Source organism: Kryptolebias marmoratus, linkage group LG3 (genome assembly GCF_001649575.2).
Source record: "Kryptolebias marmoratus isolate JLee-2015 linkage group LG3, ASM164957v2, whole genome shotgun sequence".
Classification (NCBI taxonomy): domain Eukaryota; kingdom Metazoa; phylum Chordata; class Actinopteri; order Cyprinodontiformes; family Rivulidae; genus Kryptolebias; species Kryptolebias marmoratus.
Window position 1 is genome coordinate 8,353,081 of NC_051432.1, and position 22,765 is coordinate 8,375,845.

At 45.8% G+C, this 22,765-nt stretch overlaps 4 protein-coding genes across 5 annotated transcripts in view; 2 read left to right on the forward strand and 2 right to left on the reverse strand.

Moving 5' to 3' along the window:
* The first annotated feature begins 861 nt into the window (after positions 1-861).
* Positions 862-9,891, forward strand: fbxo10 (F-box protein 10). The gene is made up of 11 exons (XM_017409070.3): positions 862-1,054; positions 1,348-1,961; positions 2,967-3,773; positions 3,920-4,069; positions 4,254-4,390; positions 6,081-6,151; positions 6,245-6,397; positions 6,489-6,833; positions 6,918-7,228; positions 7,318-7,505; positions 8,841-9,891. The coding sequence occupies exons 2-11, from the start codon at positions 1,377-1,379 to the stop codon at positions 9,019-9,021; spliced, it is 2,928 nt and encodes a 975-aa protein (XP_017264559.1). The 5' UTR covers positions 862-1,054; positions 1,348-1,376; the 3' UTR covers positions 9,022-9,891.
* On the reverse strand, positions 9,664-14,251 carry polr1e (RNA polymerase I subunit E). The gene is made up of 12 exons (XM_017409083.3): positions 14,141-14,251; positions 13,805-13,908; positions 13,644-13,720; positions 13,466-13,551; positions 13,311-13,366; positions 13,085-13,229; positions 12,557-12,667; positions 12,371-12,467; positions 12,138-12,268; positions 10,885-10,966; positions 10,649-10,780; positions 9,664-10,097 (listed from the first exon to the last, which is right to left on the reverse strand). Exons 1-12 carry the CDS (start codon positions 14,202-14,204, stop codon positions 9,932-9,934), a joined length of 1,251 nt encoding a protein of 416 aa, XP_017264572.1. The 5' UTR covers positions 14,205-14,251; the 3' UTR covers positions 9,664-9,931.
* An 840-nt stretch (positions 14,252-15,091) lies between these two features.
* Positions 15,092-20,766, forward strand: LOC108235673 (zinc finger and BTB domain-containing protein 5). Of its 2 annotated transcripts, none has more exons than XM_017415853.3 (4): positions 15,092-15,591; positions 16,135-16,348; positions 16,417-17,229; positions 18,112-20,766. In XM_017415853.3, exons 2-4 carry the CDS (start codon positions 16,139-16,141, stop codon positions 19,297-19,299), a joined length of 2,211 nt encoding a protein of 736 aa, XP_017271342.1. In that variant the 5' UTR covers positions 15,092-15,591; positions 16,135-16,138; the 3' UTR covers positions 19,300-20,766. The 2 variants fall into 2 exon arrangements, with proteins under 2 accessions (XP_017271342.1, XP_024866673.1); XM_025010905.2 differs by having other exon boundaries at positions 15,103-15,134.
* A 1,702-nt stretch (positions 20,767-22,468) lies between these two features.
* The window catches only part of grhprb (glyoxylate reductase/hydroxypyruvate reductase b), a 3,453-nt gene continuing 3,156 nt past the window's right edge, over positions 22,469-22,765 (reverse strand). Inside the window, exon 9 of the mRNA XM_017409411.3 lies at positions 22,469-22,703. Coding sequence (XP_017264900.1) covers positions 22,582-22,703 — 122 coding nt within the window. The 3' untranslated portion in view covers positions 22,469-22,581. The remainder of the gene's footprint in view (positions 22,704-22,765) is intronic.

Below are 22,765 nucleotides of genomic sequence, written 5' to 3' on the forward strand. Positions count from 1 at the left end.
CATCAGGACTCTCAGAGTGTGGCTGTGAAAGCCTTTCCCCTTGTTGTATCTATGTTTCATCACAGCTCATATTTCAAAAGCTTTTCACTGTTTCCCTTGTTAAATTGTTTCCTGTTGTGTTTCATCTGATAGAGGCGTCTCAGGAAATGAGAACATATTCAGTGCTCCTTGGTGCATTTTTCAAAAGGATCTCTTTAAACAGCTTCCCGTTTGTTTAGAATTTTTTCCTAGAGTTTTGTCTCATCTCGTTTCAGATCCAGTCAATCCCTTCAACGTCTGTTCCCTGAAGTCTTTATCGCTGGAATAAAAACATCTATCTAGCACATTTTCTCTATCCTTGCCCAATCCCTATAGGTTTTTCCTAAAAGTATCCCTAGACTGGTCATAGAAAGCCTGTAAAATGCTACTCAGACATCCAGTTGTTAGGAATTACAGGCAGGGAATCATTTACTCCCTCAGATTGATCCACAGCCTGGTGCTTTTTGTTGTCCTTTACTTGTCCACTTTCCTAATTTTTTTAAATATACATTTTTTTATGTGTATTTTCTTAAATTAGGTACAACGACTGAACATAGCAGCCAGAGTTTAAAAAAACAACAACAAAAAACTTGGAAAGCCCTTCAGAAAGAGCTAATAATCCAGACTGCATTGAGGGGTGGATTAAAATTTCTGCATTTTTTTTTTCCAAGCCAGCTGAATGAGCATTTTTCCAAAAGTGTAAAGTTGGCAGCTAAATTTTTAGCTACAACAGCTGTAATGACAGGAGTCCTTCCTGGTGTCCTATAAGGTGTGCGAGTACGTGTGCGCGCGAAGGAGGAGGAGGAGAAGGAGGAAGAGGAGGAGGGTCGTAAAGGTAAACGCCCACTTTTTTGGGGGGAAGCGGAAGATGGAGGTCCGTGTCCGCCTCTCCCTCTCGCCGTAGCTCCATTTCGGTGGCACATCTGCATCACGGGCTGCGATGAAGTGTGGCGGAGGCTGCGAGGACGCCTTCCCGCAGACACGTAGGCACCGCCGCGACGTGTTGACCCGCCGGACTATGGCGAGAAGCTGAAAGGTAAGGCTTTCATTTTTCCATCCTGGTTTTTTTATTTTTTGGAAGCTAAATGGAGTTAACGCAAAAACAAAACAAAAAAAGCACAAAAAACTAGCGTTTCTTTGCTAGCTAGCTGCCCAACTTTAACTAAAACACAGCAGGCTCGTGCGTAAATGTTACCGCTGCAAAGAAAATGAGCTAAAAAAAACTCTCGAGTCTTCCAGCTGAAGTAAAACACGGATATATACCTGTGCTGCTGTTGTTGTTGTTGTCGCGTACCTGAGTGGTTTCCACCTCCACCTGTCTGTCTCCAGCTCCCCAGCCGGTGTGTCTCTCCGCCGCCATGGAGACAGGTAGCCTCCCCGTGGAGCTGTGGAGGCTCATCCTGGCCTACCTTCCGCTCCCTGACCTGGGCCGCTGCTGCCAGGTGTGCCGCGCGTGGCGGGAGCTCATCTTCTCCCTTGACAACACGCGCTGGCGGCAGCTGTGCCTGGGCCGCCCCGAGTGTCGCCACCCCAACTGGCCCAGTCGGCCGCACCTGGAGCCCCCGTCCTGGAGGGAGGCGCTGAGGCAGCACGCGCTCGCCGCCCGCACCTGGACTCGGAACGGGTCCGAGATCCAGTCCTCCGCCTGCCTGCTGTTCTTCCGTCGGCGGAAGGACCGCAGGGTGTGGCACGTGGGGCCCGGGTGCGAGTTCGAGACGCTGCGCGGGGCTCTCGGGGTGGTGGGGCCGTACGACCGGGTGGTCCTCCACCCAGGGGTGTACGAGGAGCAGGCCGAGGTGGCGCTGAAGGTGCCCGTGGAGCTGGTGGGTCTGGGCCTGCTGGGTGAGGTGGCCCTCCTGGTCTGCATGGAGCAGCAGTGTCCCACGGCCAGACTGTGTAACCTGGTGTTCATGCCCCCCTGGTTCTCCACCGTCGTCTACAAGGTGAAGTAACAGCTTCTCTTACTGGGGTGGTTCTCCATCACACACTTTCTGTGCATGGATATCTTGGAGGTGTAGCTCCAATCTTTTGAAGTGGGGTTCAGTGAAGAGGTTTTGTACAAAAAAAGATATCTTACCTGTTGTAGATGACTACCTTAAAACGACTCTAATTTAAAAAAAAAACCTTTTATAAACACTATTTTGTAATCATTTTATGCTGAAATAATTTCTGCATTACATGGTTTCACAGCAGAAACATTATAATAATCTTTCAGGAGTGCCTTAAACTGCAAATGATGTGCTACAGCTAGCTGCCGCTGCTGCTATTAGTACTTCCAAATAAACCTTCAAAGTAAATAACCATATAATGTGAAATTAATTGCGATGGAAATGTTTACACAATAGGAAGTGTCGGCACAACAAGAAAATGTTGAAAAGCAGAAAAGGCAGTCTTAACAAACACTACTCTCAGCTGCCGCTGATGTAGGATCGTTGCGCGTTCCACGTTTTTGCTTTATAAAGGGACCATCATCACACAGTGGAAATAAAGTTTACTCGCTCCAAGTCCTGCCGCTGAAAATCCCTCTCATGAAACGGAGGCTTTGGGTACAGAGGCGTGTGCTGCTGCTAATCCTTCGAGCTGAAGATGTTTATTCTTTCATTTTCACTATTTCCTATGGATCAACGTGGAGGGGAGGGGGGGGGGTGCACGTGTTCTGGCGGTAAAGCTGTTGTTTTTCGGGTAGGGCAGGGGTAGGCATTATGACAAAAAAAACATGTGGACTTGAAAATCAGTTTCTGATGTAAATTCTTCCAACTCACCTATTTTAACTAGACTTTGAGTATCACTGCCCATTACTTCTATCTACAGTAGGTAAGGTATTAATAGTTTATAACCTTTCCACAGACTCCCACTTAATAAAAAAGGCCTATCGCTTTAGCCGGGTCAGGTCTATTAAGTTTCTTTGTTATTGAGTCTGTCTGACTCTGACTCTTGCCCTCCTTTAGACATCGTGGGGTCACGTCCAGCTAGACAACTGCAACTTCGAGGGAGCCCAGCTGCAGATCCGCGGCCCCGGGACGTGCCAGGCTCGTTTTTGCTCCTTCTCCCAAGGCAGCTCTGCCCACCTGCTCGGCGTCGTTATCAGTTTGCTGGACAGCTGCGACTTCTCCGGAAGCGACGCTGCTTCGGTGACCGTGGAGGGTCCGCCGGCGTCAGAAAGGAACTGGGCTTGTAAACATTTGGCTGCCTTAGCCAGGACGTTCCCGAGTCAGTTCGGTAGCTCTCCTAGCAGCCCCCGGGGCAGCTCCGCCGGCGAGCCCGACCCTGCGGGTGGTGTTAAAAAGGAGTACGTGAGCATGGAAGACTGGAAGAGGAGGACGGGTGGAGATGCAGTTTGTCAGGGCACAGTTATAGAAGACGGCTGGAGTGACGGTGAGCACAGCGACGGAGAGGAGCCGAAGCAAGATGGCACTCAGAACTCTAAAAAGCTCTTTACGCTGATTTATAAAATCCCGCATGAAAACCACGGACTGTCCCATTTGCTCAAGCCTCGGGAGGACGGCTCTCTGCCGCTTGCCTCCTCTCCTGAACCCCCATCTGCGACCCCTGAGCCCCTCACCCTTCAGCAGGAGTTAGACAGAGACCCGGAGGCTCAGATGCTGGCGTCATCGGTCCTCGGCTGCATCGCCAGACGGTGTCTCTTCAGGGACGGGAAGGGTGGTGTACATTTGTCCAATTATGGACAAGCTCGCCTGGAGGAAAACGTGTTCCGAGGGCTGAACTATGCTGTCCGCTGCATCCAAAACTCCACCGTAAATGCCACTTTAATTTGCATTTGCTTAACATTTCAAGTTAATGAGGTTACAGAGATCATTAGTAATTTAGCAGCAGCTTCCTGCTCAGGTTGTTACCTAATCGTCCCTTCTCTCTCTCGCTCTCTCTCTCTTTCTTCCTTAAGATTGTGATGCTGAGAAACGAGGTGTGTGAGTGCCGTGCATCCGGTGTGTTTCTGCGCCTTTCTGCTCAGGGCGTCATTGCAGAAAACAACATCCACTCAAACGGGGAGGCTGGGCTGGACATCCGGAAAGGGGCTAACCCCATCATTCTGGTAAATCTAGCACCACTCTTCTCCAAGTTTCTCCAGGGAAACAATGTTAAATATCTCACCTTTTTATCCAAAACCTTTTAGCGTACTTCTTTCTCTGCAAAACCAAGAGGAAGCTTTTGAATTTATCATAGTTTTGTGTCTGCTGCTCTGTAGTCCCTCTGTAATTTTGCCTTTCGTTCCACAGTGCAATAAGATACACAGCGGTTTGCGTTCTGGTGTCGTTGTTCTTGGCAATGGGAAAGGTTCGATTCGGAGCAACCTGATCTATAACAACAAAGAAGCCGGAGTGTACATACTCTTCAGTGGGAATCCTGTGGTGAGGTAGGTTGGACTCGGCTCGCTTTGGATTGTGTTGGTCCTGCGTTTACCGCTATTAAGATATCGTTCAGTGTTCGTGCGAATTCTAAATTGGCTTCTCAGTCACTCGGACAAAATGCACAAAAAAAAAAAATCACAAGCTGTGTTGTTGAGCAAAAAATCAACAAGCCTTTTCTCGCAGCAAATAGCTCAACTTGTAAAGTTGAAGCACACTCATTACTAATAACATTTACATTGGCTCTGCTTTATTCAAGTGTCTTACTGAGCAATGACTGCAGTTGTTCTGCCACAGTCCATTATGTGAATAACACCTGAACGCCTTTCATACTAAAGGGATAATTAAGATCTTTTGAAGTGAGGTCCTGTGGAAAGATTATGGCACTTAATGTCTTACCTGTTTTAGATAGCTCTTTGACCAACCTCAGTTAGGACAAGTACTGTATTTTCTGGACTATAAGGCACACCTAAAAGCCTTCAATTTTCGCAAAAAAACAACAGTGCGCCTTATAATCCGGAGCATCTTATATATGTAAGAAGTCATGATGTTTTAGTACGACTTTGGTAAACTACAAAGCGGCACCTCTTGGAGCATTAAGGCTCCGCGCACGCTGCCCGGACCTGAGCGAGCGGTGTAGCCATTTATACATGACGCTTACATCGGGGCAGTATCCTTCCGTGAGTTTCGAACCGTTTGGTTATCTTTGTGATCTCTTATAGAGGGATCATATAAATGCTGATACAGGTGAACCAGCTCCGCTAGAGCAGCGAAATCATCCTTTTTGAATGGTGAAAGGTGCATGACGATGCTCCTTATATATGACAAAAATTTAAAAATGGACCATTCATTGACAGAGCGCCTTATAATCCAGTGCGCCCTGTAGTGCCGAAAATACGGTAGTTTAATTCTGACTGAATGAGCAAGCAGCTAGTCCAGTCAGGACTAAGACCAGAGGGGATCACTGCCACTTTAAAACAACTGCGCTGTCTAAAAGTTCATTTAAACCCGATTTAATAAACTTTTACATTGCTGTCAGTTTTGTATTTCATTGTTATTCCAGCCGAACTATTATGATATTTTGGGATGTATCTACAACTGATTGGTTTTTGGAGTCCACCCCATTTAAGATGTTCGTCCCAACTAAGCAGCCTTACCAAACATTAAAACGGCTATAGTTCGGGCAATTTTACAAATATTAAGCTGAAACTTGCCGTAGCAGCTTAGAGGTGTTCACAACAGATACTCGAAGCTCTCCACATTGACCAACATCTTTGCTTAAAACTTTACCCGTTCGAGTCAACACTGTCTGTCTGCTGGCTAAATATCTCCTGAACCAGAAAAGTCTGGCAGCTGATATGCATTCCTTCAAGGAATGCTAGCCCTTTAGCTCATATTATAATACAAATCTTTTTTTCATTTTATTTTTTTGTAATAAAAGTTTTGTGATATTACTTGGCTCATTCGGTTGCCTTTATAAAACACTAGGAGATCTGTGCCGTGCTGGCATGCTGTTGCTGCTGAAAATATCTGAGCTGTAAATGTGTGGTATAAGTAGTCTTACATAATAATGTTTGAGGAAAATGCCGGAGGCGTATGTGCTTATGTATGAAAAATATAATAATAATAACAAGAGAAAAAAAAAACGTTCTATTTCTGCAAAGTTATGGTCTGAACTCTCTTCACTTTCTTTCTTAGTGGAAATCACATCTTCCAGGGTCAGGCAGCCGGGGTTGCTATAAATGAGAATGGCAGAGGGATGATAACAGGTGTGTGTAAGTGACTTTGCAAGATCTCCTTGTTCATATTATGGTTTGCCGTGACCCGGATTTATTATGTACTCGTGACATTTTTTATCCCAGAGAACGTGATCAGGGAGAACCAGTGGGGGGGAGTGGACATCCGCAGAGGAGGTGACCCCGTTCTGAGAAACAACCACATCTGCTACGGCTACTCGGATGGCGTGGTGGTGGGGGAGAGGGGGCGTGGACTTATTGAGGGGAACCACGTCTACTGTACGTGACAGGGTCGAATGGAGAGCGACGGGTTGTTCCCAAACACCGTGTTCTAGGTGCTTCACCTCCTCCTGTTCTGATTTCTTTTCAGGTAACAAAGGCTGCGGTGTGTGGGTTATGTCATCCAGCCTCCCACAGCTCTTGGGCAACTACATCATCCATAACTGCATGTACGGGCTGGCCGTGTTCTGCAGGAAGGACCCCGAGAACGCTGAGGCCAGGGAGGGCAACTGGCCGGGGCAGGACGGCGGTGATGCGGTCAACGGGGAAAGAAGAGCAGCAGAGGGGGAAGCAAGAGATGGACAGGAGAACTTCAATGAAGAGGGCGAGCTGTTCGCTTGGGAGAGCGATCTGGACAGCGAGGACGAGCGGCACTCTGCTCGCCGCTCCATCAGCGTGGCCCTGGTGGAGGGCAATTGCTTAAGCTACAACGGAGGTGCTAACATGAACTTTCACATTAAATGCCTCTAATACCACCGTAAATCTCCAACGGTCTCCTCCTCTTTGTGTCTCTCTGCAGCGGTTGGCCTGTACGTGAAGAGCAGCGAGGCCCTGAATGTTTTTGGGAACCTTGTGAACAGCAACTGTGGCCCTGGCATCGCTGTGCTGCAGAGCAGCCAGCTGACCAGACTCGTTACAAACTGCATCGTCCAAAATGGTCGAGGCGGCGTCACCGTGGAGAAGGACTGCCGGGTGGAGCTTCGTGGTAATGGCATCTATGAGAACAGCGGCCACGGTGTGAGGCTCAGCGGTAACGGGCAGATAGTGGAGAACGATGTGGTTGGCAACTGTGGATGTGGGATCCAGGTCTCTGCGAGCACCGACATGAAGGTGAGACGGAGTTCACAGATTATCACATACACTTGGCACATTTTCAAGTAACATTTGAAGATATAGTTTTATTTCATTTTTGTATATAGGTACTCCGTAATCGTGTCCAGCCAGTACAGGGCTGTGGCATTGCTCTGCTGGGGCCAGTGAAAGGTGCAGTCCACGACAATATCTTGTTCCAGGGACACCCAGACAACAAAAAGTCCCTCCTCCACGTAGATCCTGGCAGCGAAAGTTGTGTGTTACGCAACAACAGTATTCTAAAGCCTAATAACAGGTAACTAAGCGACAAACTACTGTCTGCGCATTTTCTCTTTTCTTTGGACGTCAACATAGCAGCCTTGATATTTTCATAATAACAGTGTTTCAGTAGCTCGAATAACAGCTTTGTGTTGTCAGTGCCTGCGCGAGCCTGTCAAGTGGCAGTTCTCAATGCGAGTTTGTCCTTAAGTCTTCTTCTTTCGGCTGCTTCCTTGAGGGGTTGCAACAATGGCTCATCTGCCCACATCTCTCCCTATCTTTAGCATGCTCCTCTGGCACACCGGCCCTTTGCATATCCTCCTCCAGTACACCACGAACCTCCTCTGTGGTCCTCCTCTTTTCCCTCCTCCCTGTCAGCTCCATATTCGGCACCCAGTATACCCACCATCCCTCCTCCGCACCTGTCCGAACCAGCTCAGCCTCGCCTCCCTTAACTTTGTCCCCAAAGTTGGAAAAACAAAAATCAGGAATGCTTCAAGTGTAAGTTCATTTCTGAAGCACATAAAAAAAAAGTGCTGCATGTAAAATAGTAAGGAAATGACAACAATTAAAAGCCAATGAGTACAGAGTTCAACAGTTTAGGAGCTAAATTGCAAAGGCCCTATCTCCTCTGTGGACCAGCCTGGACCTCAGAGCAATTAAAAGCAAATAATCATTAGATGTAAAGTGTATGGAGGACACATAAGGCTGCAGAAGGTCAAACATACGAGAACCTGCCCATTTAGTGCCTTATAGGTCGTCAGTAAGACTTTCAAATCGATTCTGAAATGAACAGGGAGCCAATGAAGAGAAACTTCTCACATCTACTACTAACTAGTTGAGAGGCAGGCCTAACTAACACCATGATCTCCCTTTCAAAGTCCATTAAAATATAAAAAGGATTTCACCCTGAATTGTTAAATCTTTTCTTTCTGAGATGGTGTAAAAAGAACTTTAGTTAGATTTGAGTCATGTGACGTCAATAGGAATAGCGAGCCCAAAATCATCTGGTCACAAAGGTAAAGAAGTTGCGGATTTATAAACCTACATTTCACTTTTTATTAAGTTTGTTAGATTTCATGTTTTCGTGGCAGTGTTTAGCTCCGCACCTGGCTGCTTTTTAATACTTAAAAAAAAGTTGGAAGTATGGTTAGTTCAGCACCATATGGCAGCTGGTTAGCAGATAGGTGTTGAACATATTGTGACATTCAGCAGATACAGATGAAGATGTTCCCTTAAAGCGCAAACGTTAAAAGTAGCACAAATCTGTGCTGTTGGGGAGAAAGAAATTTGCTGCCAACAGATCATCTAAAAACAGACAAACAAAAAAAATTAATGCTCTGTTATTTATTTATTTATTTTCTTTTTGTAGCTGCGCCCCGGCTCCTCCCTGGGTTTTGGAAAACCCTCCTCCTCGCCCACTGGCCAGTTCCCCCGCCGGCCTCTCCTCGTCCCAGTATCCCTCCCGACTCGGGATTTCCATGACCGCCAGGGTTGGGGCTACCGTGGAAAGTGGTTGCCACAGCGGCAGCATGTTCTGCTCTATCCTGTGAGAACCGACCAGCACTTACAAACCAAAATGGACTCCGCCGGTCTGAGATCAGCACCCGGTCACCGACGCTGTGACGATCAGAGTACTCTTTCTACGACACACATCTTGGTGTAGTAAACAGTCTTAAGCAAAGAATGTCACGTTTTGTAAATTTGGACAGACTTTTTTTTTTTCAATTTGACAAAAAATAAATAAAAAAAGATCAGCAAACTCATAAAATATTGACTAATAAGGTGAAGCTCAAGTCTTCTCGTCATCCTACATTTCCCACGTGTTTGTCACTTACGCTTCACTTCAATCTTGAATTGTAGAGATTTTTTTTTTTGTACTGGGACTCTGATTTAGGAAGTGCACATTTACAAATCCTAGCAGGAGTCAGAGGCTTCAGAAGGTAAAGCTGTGCCTTTTTTTTTACTTTTAAAATGAACGACTGTAGCTATGATAGGAGTGTTCATAGACTTTCTGCAAAAAAAAATAAAATTTAAAAAAAAAATACTAAGCCAAAATTAAGCTTCTGGCTCTTGCACAGAGTGTTGTTTTCAGGTGAGTCTGCAGTTAGGAACATACATATACTAATGAGGCGAGATGTTGTTGGAGTGGTGCATAGTGACTCACTTGGCAACAACCAGACAGAAGGAGGGGAAAGGAAAAAAAAAGAAAAAGTTTATTGTGCAATATGTGATGTCGACAAAATGTGCCTATACATTTAAGCTGGATGTTCTTTCATCTAGAGCTTGTTTACAGCTCCTTAGTCTGCTTTTTTTTGTATTTTCAATGGCAAGCATAAAGAAGTCTCATAAAATTCAAACTTAACCACTTTATGTCCACAAAATACACAAATAAACACTTCCTGTTTGTGGTGTTTCCACTTCTTAAGAGTCTTTTCCGTCTTTTTGTTTCTCCTTACAGCTTCAGTGCATCTTTTTGCGCTTCCGTCTCTCAAGGAACTGGTTGTTCTTGACCAGAGGTAGAACGATGGAGGCCTGCCGGTGCTCCTGGCTCAGTTCGGCCTCGTCACCTTTGACCCGGGCCGGTTTATTCAAAGACAGCCCCATTGACTTCGCGACCTCAATCATCCTGTAGGGACACACAACCTTTTTGACTGGCAGAATCCCTGCGACAAACCTCACACTGAAATGTAATCAAAATATAATATCAGCTGAAAACTAAAAAGGCCCAAACCTGATTGGAGAAATTCATTTCTAGCACCACTTTTCACGCCAGCGTTTCAAACTAAAATTACAAGATCTCATGCGATCTGCTAACACTCAGAGTATGTGTTGGGAGGGACTTTCAGCTGCTACCACACCAAATTTTACCTCGATATCTGTAAAACTGACTGAGTTAGAAATATTTTTGTGTTTTTCAATGTTGATTAGCTGTGGCAGCCATCTGGAATCATGTTGACTCCAAAAGGTAACCGTTGTAAATGTGTATCCAATGATTAACTTATTAAAATCTATTCACTAGTTCAGGAGATAATTTGCCGAACAAAACAGGCAAAAAGTTCATCTGCTTTTTGGTGGCGGGCGATAAATATGAGAAGGAGCACCTGGCATTGATGTGACATTACTTGGCTGAACAGTGGTGTTTATCTACATAACGTATACAAGTCGGACTTGGCTTACTTGGCCTCGGTGATCCCCAGGTCACAGTGCAGTAACGACAGGTCAGCAGTCATGTGACCCATGTGCAGCAGCAAAGCCAGGCTGTGAGCGGCCAGTTTGGTCCGCATTGAAGTCGACACTTTGTTTTGGACCCTAAAAATAACAAAATTCAAAATCTTTGATCAAAATCAATGATTCAACCTTTATTTCCTAACAGTACCAAACCTATGAGTGGTTTCAGTCTCTGGTCACCTTACCTGCCATTATTAAACGTCTCAACAGTGAAAGTCTTGAACAGCTGGTTCTGAATGATGCGAGGACAGCCCTCCTCCTGTCCAACTGGACACACACACACATACAGGGTTTTACAGCACTTCACACACATTTGACGCAAACAGGATTAAATAAAAAACCTTTCAAACATCAGGTTTCAGCTGACTCAGTGAATTTCTCCCCGATGACTGCACTCAACAAAATACTGTGCAAGTCTGGAGCATTTACTGTAAACCTGAATTACTTGGTGTTTTGTTATTTTTTTCCCCCTAAAACCATTTCTGTTTAGCTGTTTCAATTTAAGTCAGGAAAAAATATTCTATAAAATTGTTCCATACATGGTCTCTCTTTCTTCAGCCATGTTTTCAAACATCATTACTTCACCTAATCTGATGAAATTCATTCAGATGTGCTTAAAATGAACATTGTTAAATGTAATTGTAGCTCGTTTTGAGCGCACTTTGAGGAGTTCAGAAAATTTTACAACAATAAAAGGATAAGTTATCTTTTCAGAAACATTTATTTTAGAAAATGAAGCTTAGCTAGGTTCTAAACATTGATTGTTGAAGCTTCTAAAATGAATCAATATGAAATTTATGAACCTCGGTGCTTCATTATTATTGTTGTGCACTTTTTCATGCTGCAGTAATTATCTCCTGTCTTACTCAGGTCTGTTCTGTCACACAATCCTTCACAACGTATTTTCCGGACTATAAGTGCACTTAAAAGCCTTAAATTTTCTCAAAAAACAACAGTGCGCCTTATAATACGGAGCACCTTAGAAGTCGTGATGTTTTAGTACGAGTTTGGTTAAACTACAAAGCTGCACCGCTTGCAGCATTAAGGCTCCACACACGGCGCTGACCTGAGCGAGCGCTGAAGGCGTTTATACTTGACGCTTACATCGGGGCAGTATTCTTCTGTGAGTTTTGAACCGTTTGATTATCTTTGTAATCTCTCAAAGAGGGATCATATAAATGCTGATACAGGCGAACCAGCTCCGCTAGAGCAGTGAAATCATCCATTTTGAACGGAGCACAAAGTTACAAAAACTGGGAGGTGCACGATGACGCGCCTTATAGTCCGATGTGCTTTATATGTGACAAAAATTCAAACATGGACCGTTCATTGACAGCGAGTCTTATAATCCGGTGCGCCCTATTAGTGCGGAAAATACGGTAATTGGATAAAATTTTAGTCTGCGTTGGAAATGTCAAAGCAAATCCAGATTGCTCACACTTTCGGGTGACCATCTTCTGCTGAGCCAGTTTGAGGAGCAGGGAGAGGTAAAAGGTGCAACGAGCCATTTTCTCCCTGGCTTCGCCCTCGGTTGGCAAGTTCTCCAGATGCTTGACAACGCAAAGGGACCTTCAGAACATAAAAGAGGACAAATCAGGCATATCAGAGTGCAACCAGACACTTGTTAGGAAAAAATAAATATCCACAGGTGTGAGCCATTTGCTGCCGTACCCTCCTTCATCTCTCATCTTATTCAGCTCCTCGGCGGTGAGCGCCGCCATCTTGGAGCCAGCCTGTTCCAACGCAGCAAACTCAGTGGGACCCAGGACTGAGTTAAACCAGTTAAGGGTGAAAACAGCCTCTGCTGTATTCTTTACATTCTTTCAGTTACACACACACACAGGAATTAAAAGATACGCTCATCGAACGGGTAGACGTCCTCTCGTTTTTCTGCGTTTGGATTGCAGGGAGGCAGGTGAGACGCCAGAGCTCCCTGGGACTCCGTCTCTGCCACTTCCTGTTGGAGAGCTGAGGAGAAAGGTGAAAAAACGATTCCGATGAGGCAACAAGAGAACTAATTAAAACTCCAGCAGCAAAAGTGTGTATTATTAGCTTCAGACTATTCGTTCTTCACTGCGGGTGTAACAAGATCTTTGTGATATTAGAACTTCCCGAGATATCTCGTCTAGTTGGAAACTGTCTCGTGAAACAATATCAAGTTGCAGCCAGCGTGACAAAGTCCCCCCGCCCCACGGGAGTTTCACTCTAATGTCCACTTCGGTAAGGACTTTGTTTCCACGACTCAAACAACCGTCAACCCTGAATATATTTCTCCTTTAAAGTTTTCTCTCCCCCAGCATCTGATCTCATGAGCGAGCATATCGTTACCGTTCTGCCCTGGCTGTTTTCGCCCACACAGAGTAACACCACGACGGTTCGCCTCACCTTCCAGGCCCTTCCTGTCGATCACAGCGCTGGCGGCTTTAGCCACGGCCTGATGCAGGGTGTCGCTGCCCACCTGATTCAGCCTGCGGGACATCAGAGCTCGCTTCTGTTTGCTGGTGCCAAACGCCTCAATCAAGGAGTCAACCTTAAAATAAAAAAATAGATTCATACATGAGTTTGTTTTTTACAGTTTTTCTCAAAAGACCCACAGGTCAAATCCTTGCACCTTGTCTCTGTAGGACTGAGTAGTGTCCTGAGGTTTCGCCGTCTCGGTTCTCTCTCCTGGTGGCACGATCAGAAGATTTAAAGTTAGAACTGACCCGGTGGATGCAGCACGGCATTGCGGCCACATTCAGCAGCACCACGATCTGATGCGTTTACCTGGTATAACAGGCTGCATGTTGAACACCTGAGCGCTGTGCACCTCCATCCGCAAGGTCCGTTTATTCAGAACTCCAACATAATATCTGAGGAGGCACCAGCCATCATGCTGCTTGTTAATCCCCTCCTCCTCATCATCATCATCATCACAATAAAACAACTACAACACGAGACTCACTTGCAGAGGTTGTTGCACTTCAGTGATCCGGCTCCGAAGTTCTGCCCAGCATAACACAGCCTGTCTGATTCAGCGACCTCAGCACAAGAAAAGACAAATATTGACTAGAAGAGAACCTTTGATTTACACAGCACAACCCGGTCTATCTTCATCCTTCTCACCACTATCCGTCTGTTCTTCTTCCTCGGGTTGTTTTCATCCACGCTCTTGAACATGCTGAAGTCCAGCTGGTCTGCATCTTTGACGCAGCCATTCGAAAAGCGGACTGTATGTAAAACAAATAAATTATAATAAACAAAACAGGACGACAGTTAACATGTGAGGAGTAAAGACTCAGGACAAACCACAACAACAATGGCTGACAAAACTGTGACGAGCACCCACGTGTGCGCGCATTTTGTGGTTTAAACAGTAACTCTAAGCCCAACACAACACAACTTATTGACGAGGAGCTTAAGTTCACTTTTAAGACGTTCAAATAAGTGACAAATAATCACCGAGGACAGCTTTGTCGCTTTCCGTCTCCTCTCCGCAGCACACAAACGAGCAGGACGCAGCCATGACACTTTTTGTGAAGATTCACGCGAGGCGAGAGGCTTCACTGCTTCGTACTTCCGTCTTCGTCCAAATACTTTTTTTCCTACCAGCGTTTTTGTTGTTGCTGTTTTGTTTTGGGTTTTTTGTAAATTTGTTTTCAATGCTGTTGGTTTCTTTTTATTTGCTTTTTGCTTCATAATTTTATGTTCCACTTTACTTAATCAGAGTTTGTCGCAGATACTAACCTCAGTTCAGGAAATTAAATAATTCATTCTGGAGTTGAATCGAAAGGCTGTCTTAAGTTGAAATATGTAACTGTCTGTCAAGCAGTCCAAACAACTCTTATAGAAAGCAATTATACAAAATCCCCGCTGGAAAAACTGTAATTTATAAATTATAAACAAAGAGGGGAAACAAGTTCAGAGACTGAGATAACAATTATTATTTTTTAAAATCAAATTTTACACAACACAAAAGGACAAACAGGACCATAGTTCAGCACTGCACAACAAAATGCAATATATTAAAAGCAATATGATGAATGACTGTAAATGACAAGATTATAAAAGAAGTTAAAAAAATATATTTAGACATTGACATATAGTGTCAATGCTTCACACTGGAATTATGTTTTCTTCTATCAGTCACTCACCTGCCCTTATAAACTTACTTCTTCATTGTCTGCCGTTCAGATTAATTTCTGTTACAATATCATAAGATTCATGCTGCTACATAGTTTCTGAAACTTTGTAAAAATTATCAAAAAGATAAAATGTCAAATGTTGAATTGTGCCGCATAGTTTCATGGTCACCACAGTCTATGACGTGAACTATCTTGACAGTATAAGGTCTTTGGTCGGTTGCTGCAGCGACGCCTCGCGGTGAACCTGTAAAACAGTGCTTCAACCTCAGCGAGGTCGCGGCGGACATGGAAGGGAAGCACAGCGCCACCCTGTGAGTCTGGTTAGGAAAAACCGTCTGAGCGATAGGTAATTATTGGAAATTACGGTACTGAGCGCATTGCTTCCGACAGACTCGACATGGTGCCGAGCGGTAGCTGCGCGTGACCGGGACCCGCGAGACGCGTCCGTCGGTTTGACAACCAGCAGCGGTCCACGAAGTGTCCGGGCAGTCGGGGCTAACTGTGGAGGAAGTGGACCGCAGCAGGGCATGTCGGTAGCGATGGAAATGTTAGCAGGCGGTTGCTACATTTGAGGGGACATTTTGTGGAAGGAAAAAAAAAAAAAAAGAAGAAAAAGGTTTTGGCTCCGAGGAGGAGCGGTTCATCCCCGGGGGCACCGTATGCTGCTGCTGCTTGTCCTGTAGCTAGCAGGCACTCTGCTGTGCTGCTAAATTTAGCATCTTCGCCTTCGGTTTCTACATATATTTTTTATCATTTGGAAATCTCAAGGTAATATATATAAATATACTGGGTGATTTTTTTGTTCTGAACTAACAACACAATGCACCTGTGTTACTATTTTATTTGAGTTAGCTAGCTGGAGCTAATCAGTGGAGCTGCAATGTTAACTACCCACCTTCACTAGTCTGTAAACAGCTAAACTTACTCAGGTGTGAACTGCTTTATGATATGTTAGTTGCAACACGTACACACCTACTAACACTGTTGCTCTTTAATTAAAAACATTATTTTAGGGCTTCCAGCCAGACAAGTTCATCTACAGATCATTAGGAAAACAGACTAGTTTTCATCTATACCCTCACTGAAGTTTGTTCACTTTTTTATGCCCTTCATAGTTATTTATGACTCACCTAATCCTAAATGCCTTGGATTAAGTCTGATCTGTTTGGCAAAATGAAGAAAAACTCTGTTTAAAACGGACTAAACCAAAAAATTTCACAAAACCTTTTGTTGTTGACTGATGCTCAGCTGATATTTTGGCTTTCTCACTAGTTGTACGTCATCTGATTTTTTTTGCCCCATTGTCCGCAGGGTGATGGATTTCCCAGGCCACTTCGAGCAGATCTTCCAGCAGCTCAACTACCAGCGCGTCCACGGCCAGCTGTGCGACTGCGTCATCGTGGTGGGCAGCAGGCACTTCAAGGCCCACCGCTCGGTGCTGGCAGCCTGCAGCACCCACTTCAGGGCGCTGTTCACCGTGGCGGAGGGAGACGCCAGCATGAACATGATCCAGCTGGACAGCGAGGTACGGACCCGGCCGGTGAAGGTGGCACGACTTTTTGGAGCGTGGTGATAACGGTCTGTGCGTTGCAGGTGGTGACAGCGGAGGCGTTCGCCGCCCTGGTGGACATGATGTACACGTCCACGCTGATGCTGGGGGAGAGCAACGTCATGGACGTCCTCCTCGCCGCTTCGCATTTGCACCTCAACAACGTCGTCAAGGCCTGCAAGCACTACCTGACCACGCGCACGCTGCCCATGTCCCCCTCGTCCAGCCACCACCACCCCCAGCAGGAGCAGCAGAGGCACAGGCAGCAGCAGCAGGCGGCCGATTTGGCGAACCCCAACCTAGCAGCCAATCCCAACCTCGCGGCCACTGCCGCCACGTCCAAGCTGCAGCGCTCCTTTCTGCTGCAGCAGCTGGGGCTCAGCTTGGTCAGCTCGGCTCTGGGGGGTATGGAGGAGGATAGGGTGGGCAGCAGAGTGGTCGAACAGAGGGCCTCCTTCCCAATAAGACGCTTCCACAAGCGCAAGCCCTCTCTAGCGATGGGCCTCTCAGACGAGAGACCCAGACAGAGGCAGCGGCCCTCAGCCCCCAACCTTGGACTGCTGGGGGAAGACGGGGGGAGCGTGGAGCGAGAGGAGGGGGTGCTCCTCTTGCCCGACTCCCACAAGATGGGGGACGAATCCAAGTTGGACGCCTCCATCACGGGGCAAGTGCCTCAAGATGACCCTCAGATGCCGAGCCAGTCGGATGGCGGCCACTGTGAAGGGGAGGGCCTGGGGAGGATGCAGGGAGGGGTGAGGAAGGAAGAGGACATGCATGACGATGATCATAAGGAGGACAGAGGAGGGATGAAGATCAAATCAGCTGCAGAGGAGGAGGCTGAAGAGGAGGAGCAGAAGGTAAAATAACCTTGTCAGACTTACAACACCAGTTCATAAAAGAGTTGTGATGATGTGTCAATTACAGGCAAATGTCATGAACTCATTTTTTATTTACAATAGATCATAGTAAACATATCAAATGTTCAAACTAAAAAACTGCTTGAGGGTGGAAAATAAGGCAATTTTGAAATTGGTGGCAGCAACTCAACTAAAATAATGGACAGTAGCAAAAGAGGGCTGTAAATGTAAGTGGTACGAATAAGAAATTGGGGTAATTGGCAACAGGTCAGTAAGATGTTTGGGTAAGTAAAGATGGGCAGAGGTTCACCACTCAGTGAAAAAACTGCATCTAATAATAGTTGAACAATTTCAGAATAATGCTCCTTAACAAAATATTGGTAAGACTTCGAATATCCCATCATCTACAGTTAATAATATCCACAGATTTCAAGAATCTAGAGAAATTTCAGAGGTATGAATCGTACATCAGACAGAATGGGGCAACATTCCCTCTAAAACCTCCAGCAGCAGCTCTCCTCAGCTCCTAGATGTTTACAGACTGATGTTCAAAGAAGAGATGATGCTTCACAGAGGGAAACATGGAGCTGTCCCAACTTCCTTAAGATGTGTTGCTGCCATCAAATTAAAACTATTTTATTATTTCTAAAAAATTGTACAATTAAAAAAAAAAAAGTTTACTATGTTCCATTGTGAATAAAATATGGGTTTATGAGATATGTAAATCATTGCATTCTGTTTTTTATTTAAATTTTACAAAATGTTCCAACTTCTTCGGATTTGAGGTTGTAAATAAATCTCCAAGAAATGTGGATTTAAAAAAAAAAAAAAAAAATTTTATGAATGCAGTGTCTGGTTTTTAATTCAATTCTGTTTCTGTAGGTGGTGGTTAAACGGGAGCCGCTCAGTTCGCCCGAACCGGCAGATGAAAACAGCGACGTGACATCACAGGCAGAAGGCAGCGACCCGGCCGAGCCCGGCTGTCAGGAGGAGGAGGAGAAGGTGGAGCTGAGCCCAGAGAGCAGCGACCGCAGCTTCACCTCTGAACCCCAGCCCAGCTCTGACCCCCTGCTGCAGTCCGGCTCACAGCTCCTCCTCAAGAGCAGCATGGGAGGAGGAGGAGGTGGAGGAGGTGGAGGAGGAGGAGCTGGGGTTGCAGGAGATTTTGGCTGTAATAACGGACTGAGTGGCAAGTCCAGTTTCAACATTTCCAGCTTCCTGGGGCAGAAGGATTTCGGCAGTGGCCGGTCGGGGTTGGTTTCCGGAGAGGATGCTCTTCCCAACACGACGACAGGGGATTCTGTTCCTCATCACTTCCTGCTCAGACAGGACGCCGCCATACCGTCCGGCTCTGCCTCTTCATCCCTTCTACAGTCGGGTCCGATCAGCGTCGAGGGCAGGAACGGCTACGGAGAAACCGACTCTCTGTTCCTCCGTCCCCTGCACGATAACTTGGGAAACGTCAGGGGAAGCGGGGGAGGCGGGAACGGGGGGCGCGGTAGGGTGGACCCCTTCAGCCTGGACTTCCAGCGCTCCAGTCTGGGTCTTCACTCGCTTGGGCGCCCCTCGAGAGGGACGGGAGGCGCCTCCTCCCTGGGTTATCCGAGCTACAGGCGCATCGCTCCGAAAATGACCTCAGGAATCGGAGGGGAAGAACGAGTCGGCGGGGTCCTGCAGGACGCCGCCTCCTCCTCCTCCTCGTCGAGCCTGGCCAGCCCCCTGCTCCTCAACGAGAGCGGCGGCTACGAGATGAGCAGCGGCAGGCCCACCTCCCTCCCGCCTCAGCTCACGCGGGCTTCGGCAGACGTCCTGTCGAAGTGCAAGAAGGCCCTCTCCGAGCACAACGTCCTGGTGGTGGAAGGCGCCCGCAAGTACGCCTGCAAGATCTGCTGCAAGACCTTCCTCACGCTGACCGACTGCAAGAAACACATCCGCGTCCACACGGGGGAGAAGCCCTACGCATGCCTGAAGTGCGGGAAACGCTTCAGCCAGTCCTCACACCTGTACAAGCATTCGAAAACCACATGTCTGCGCTGGCAGAACAGTAACATGTCCAACGCCCTGCTCTGAGCACAGCCGAGGGACAAAAACTACATATAAGAGTCAGAGATGGGCTGAACTTAAGCTCCCAGAATTAATATTATATTATTTTTTCCCCCTAAAGCTCTGATAGAATGATTGGATTTCATCATCTGCTCTTTCCAAATCAAACAGACCCGATCAAAAACCAAAGATGGTGATGATCATGGGATTACACATTTCTGGGAAAAGCACATACTATCATGTTACACGTTCATCTTTTTGTTTTTTTTAGTTAAATGCTACATGCAAAACGAAGCAGCGTCTGATTCATTATCACCACTGAAGTACAAACTGTGTGAACATCAGGAGAGTTTTATTAGGATTTCTCATCATGCAGAATATGGACCTTACGTAGAGCGATTCAGGCCAGGTTAGGCTTCTAAAGATTATGAAAATTAAAATAGAAGTTGTTGACGTCATCTCATAAAACGAGTCATGAGTGCACAGGGAGGTAAATTTGTTCCGGTGTTTGCCGGTATGAGTAATGTTAAACGTGCGCGAGACTCGTGTTTGCATCGCACACGAGTAAAACCCGCAGCAGCGCCTCACCTCTGAGTCTGTCCAGTCGGACATATCGACTGGACCTTCTTCAAAGTGCAGAGGTCTGTGTTTGTCACATTTTATGTACAGAGTTGGTGCTGTTGGACAGGATGCACAAAGCTGAAAATATTGTAATCGTTCAAAAACTTTAAACAGTTAAAGCTCTAACATTCCTCGAAGGCTTGCATGTCGCTCACTTTAGAAACTTTAAACGAAGGTCCTGTGCAACCTGTTACTCAGCTACTACCACACCAGATTTTTAGCTCAGTGTCTGGAAATTTCCCTGAGCTGTAGCCATTTTTGGTTTTTTTTTTTGTTTTGTTTTGTTTTTTAAGGTCAGTTGGTTGTGGCGGCCATCTTGAATCAGGTTGACTCCAAAAGGTAATGAACATCCAGTGATTTACATTTTGAAAATCTTCCACTTTAAGTCTAAACACTTCGATTTAATCATCAACGAAAGTCTGACTTGAACCCAGTCAGTGTTGAGTGTTTCTAGTAGCTGGTAAAATAATCCCCGTTCTACCAGAGGGGTCCTTCCTTCATGTGAGTGACTGGAAAAGTGTCTCGTTTTTAAACCTAAACTGTAATTTCCTAAAGGTTTTGGGGGAAAATGACAACTTATTTGTTGTTGTTTTTTGTTTGTTTGTTTGTTTTTTTAGAAGAGTAAATAATAAAGACAAAAAGTAAAAAAGGCAATTTTGCACCAAAACCTCCATCTTTACTTTTATTTTATTTTTTTCACAATCTAATAGAAGATGCTGAGCCTTACCAACATGTTTAACACTGAAATATGCCAGGAAGCGTCACTGTAAATACACACATATCTTCTGCTGCGCAGTTCTACTATGGCCAAAACAACAACAAAAAAAAGCTTTTAACACACCTGGAAGCGTTCCTGCGGTCACCGGCGCTCACGTGTTGGTAAAGGACTGAAGTTCAGCGCGTGTCAGAAATGTAAATATTGCACATCTAAGGTCAGTTTCACTGTTTCCTCCGGGCGGGGGGAGGAGTTCACGCAGAACTCATGAAGTGTCGGACTTGTACAGGTTTCCTGTTGTACCAGGAATGCGTTTCTTTCTGCAGTACTTGTGATGTAATCTGATTCCGAAGCACTTAGACAAATCAGCCGTTTTAGGACTTATAGGTTCACTGGAATGTCGAGCGGCGGGAAGATGGGTTTTTTTTTTCTGTTGATCCAGCTTGGCCAAATCTATCAGGATGTTGGCTGTGAAAGCCAGGAGTCAATCACGCGTGGTGTCCACCTTTCCAGTGAAGACGAGATTTCACCCAAAAAGCTGTTTTTTAAAGCAAACTTTTAACAGGACTCGACTGTTTTCCTCAGTCATTTTAGGGAGTTTTTAAGATTTAGTTTGTTCATTTTCAGCCAGCCAAACGCCGAGAAGCCATCCCTGGGCGCCGCTACTGTTCAGACCTCCTGTAGGTTGTAAATAGGAGCATCTCCATCGGATGAGACTAACCGAGTGAACGGGGTCGACGCCGTGTTGTCGAGTTCTGTTTTAGTGAACCGAAATCAGAAATTGCGTTGGCCTTTTCGGCACCTTATTGTGAAGTCAAACCACTGTTAGTCAGTACAGAACGACAGCTTTATTTGTCCCATTTATGAAACGTCCCGTTGCTTCGGATGAGAAGGCGCCATGTTGAATATTTCCTCCTGTAAACGCAGCTTTACCGTTTTTTTTTTGTAGATTTGGTATTTGCGACCTATGAAATGGGTTCAAACTGACCCGGCGACGGTTAAACCCTGACATGTTCTAAAGGCGATAAGGTGAAAGCATCCTCTTCTGAAATGGTTTCAGAGGCTGAAGCCTAATAAGGATCTCAATGTTCATTTAACTGGAGCTCTGCGGGAAGGTTACGAACAAATAACATCTTACCTGCTGTAGGTGTTTCTCCAAACTGAGGTGGTTCAGGGTTTAATCGTGCCTGGAAGCTAGTCTGAGTGGAGCCGGGACCAAAGAGGAACTTAAAACAACCCCAGTCTCAAACGTTTCATGGCAGTTCATGTAAATGGTGTTTTATAAATCTTTACAACCGTATCGTTACAGTACACTCCTGATGATGTTGATGTAGACGTTTATAAAGTAGCATTTGCATGATCTGCTATGAAATCTTTAAGATTGGAAGGGTTTCAGGGTGGCAGCAGTCCACTTCGGTCCTGGCACCGCTCAGGCTAGCTGTGAGCTTGTCTGAGGTCGTTCAAACAGGTAAGACATTAATTGCTCATAACCTTTTAAGAAAACCGCACTTCAGCAGATCTGATCTGTCCCTTTAACGGTGCCGTCCTCAGTAAGTGTTCCACTAATGCTCCGCGTTGATCTCTGGAAGAAAAAAAAAATGCGCCGTGTGTATGCCAGAGTTTTAGATAATATCTCAAAGGCCTAAAAGCTGATTGTAAAAATCACTGCCTTATACTTTCAGGCTTGAAAAGGTGAGCTGTTTGTTTGTACGCCAAAACGTTTCAGGTCTCCTGTCCTTCGTCTCACGTCACGCGGCCATAAGATGGTTCAGTTGTCTCTTAACTTGTTTGGAGATTGTAAAGTATGTTCAGCTGTTGTATAGACTGAATAAAAACTATAAAGTCCACATTACTTGGTTGTTTTTTTTTTTTTTGTAAAAGTTTGTCCTACCGATAAAGGCCGTAACTGCCACCCACATTCATCTCTTTAAAAATGAGCTAATTATCCCCCCCGGGTTGGAGCCGGTTTCCTCCTACAGCTTGAGCTCCTTGATCATCGGCTGCCCTCGCAGGCCCAGCAGGAGGTTATTGGCTGCCAGGGCGGACATGGCGTTCCGGGTGGTGTAGGAGGCGCTGGCGATATGTGGAAGGATCACTGCGGGGGGCGTACAGAGGGGACAGGGTGGTAAAACAACAACTGGACGGGGTGATGGTGTG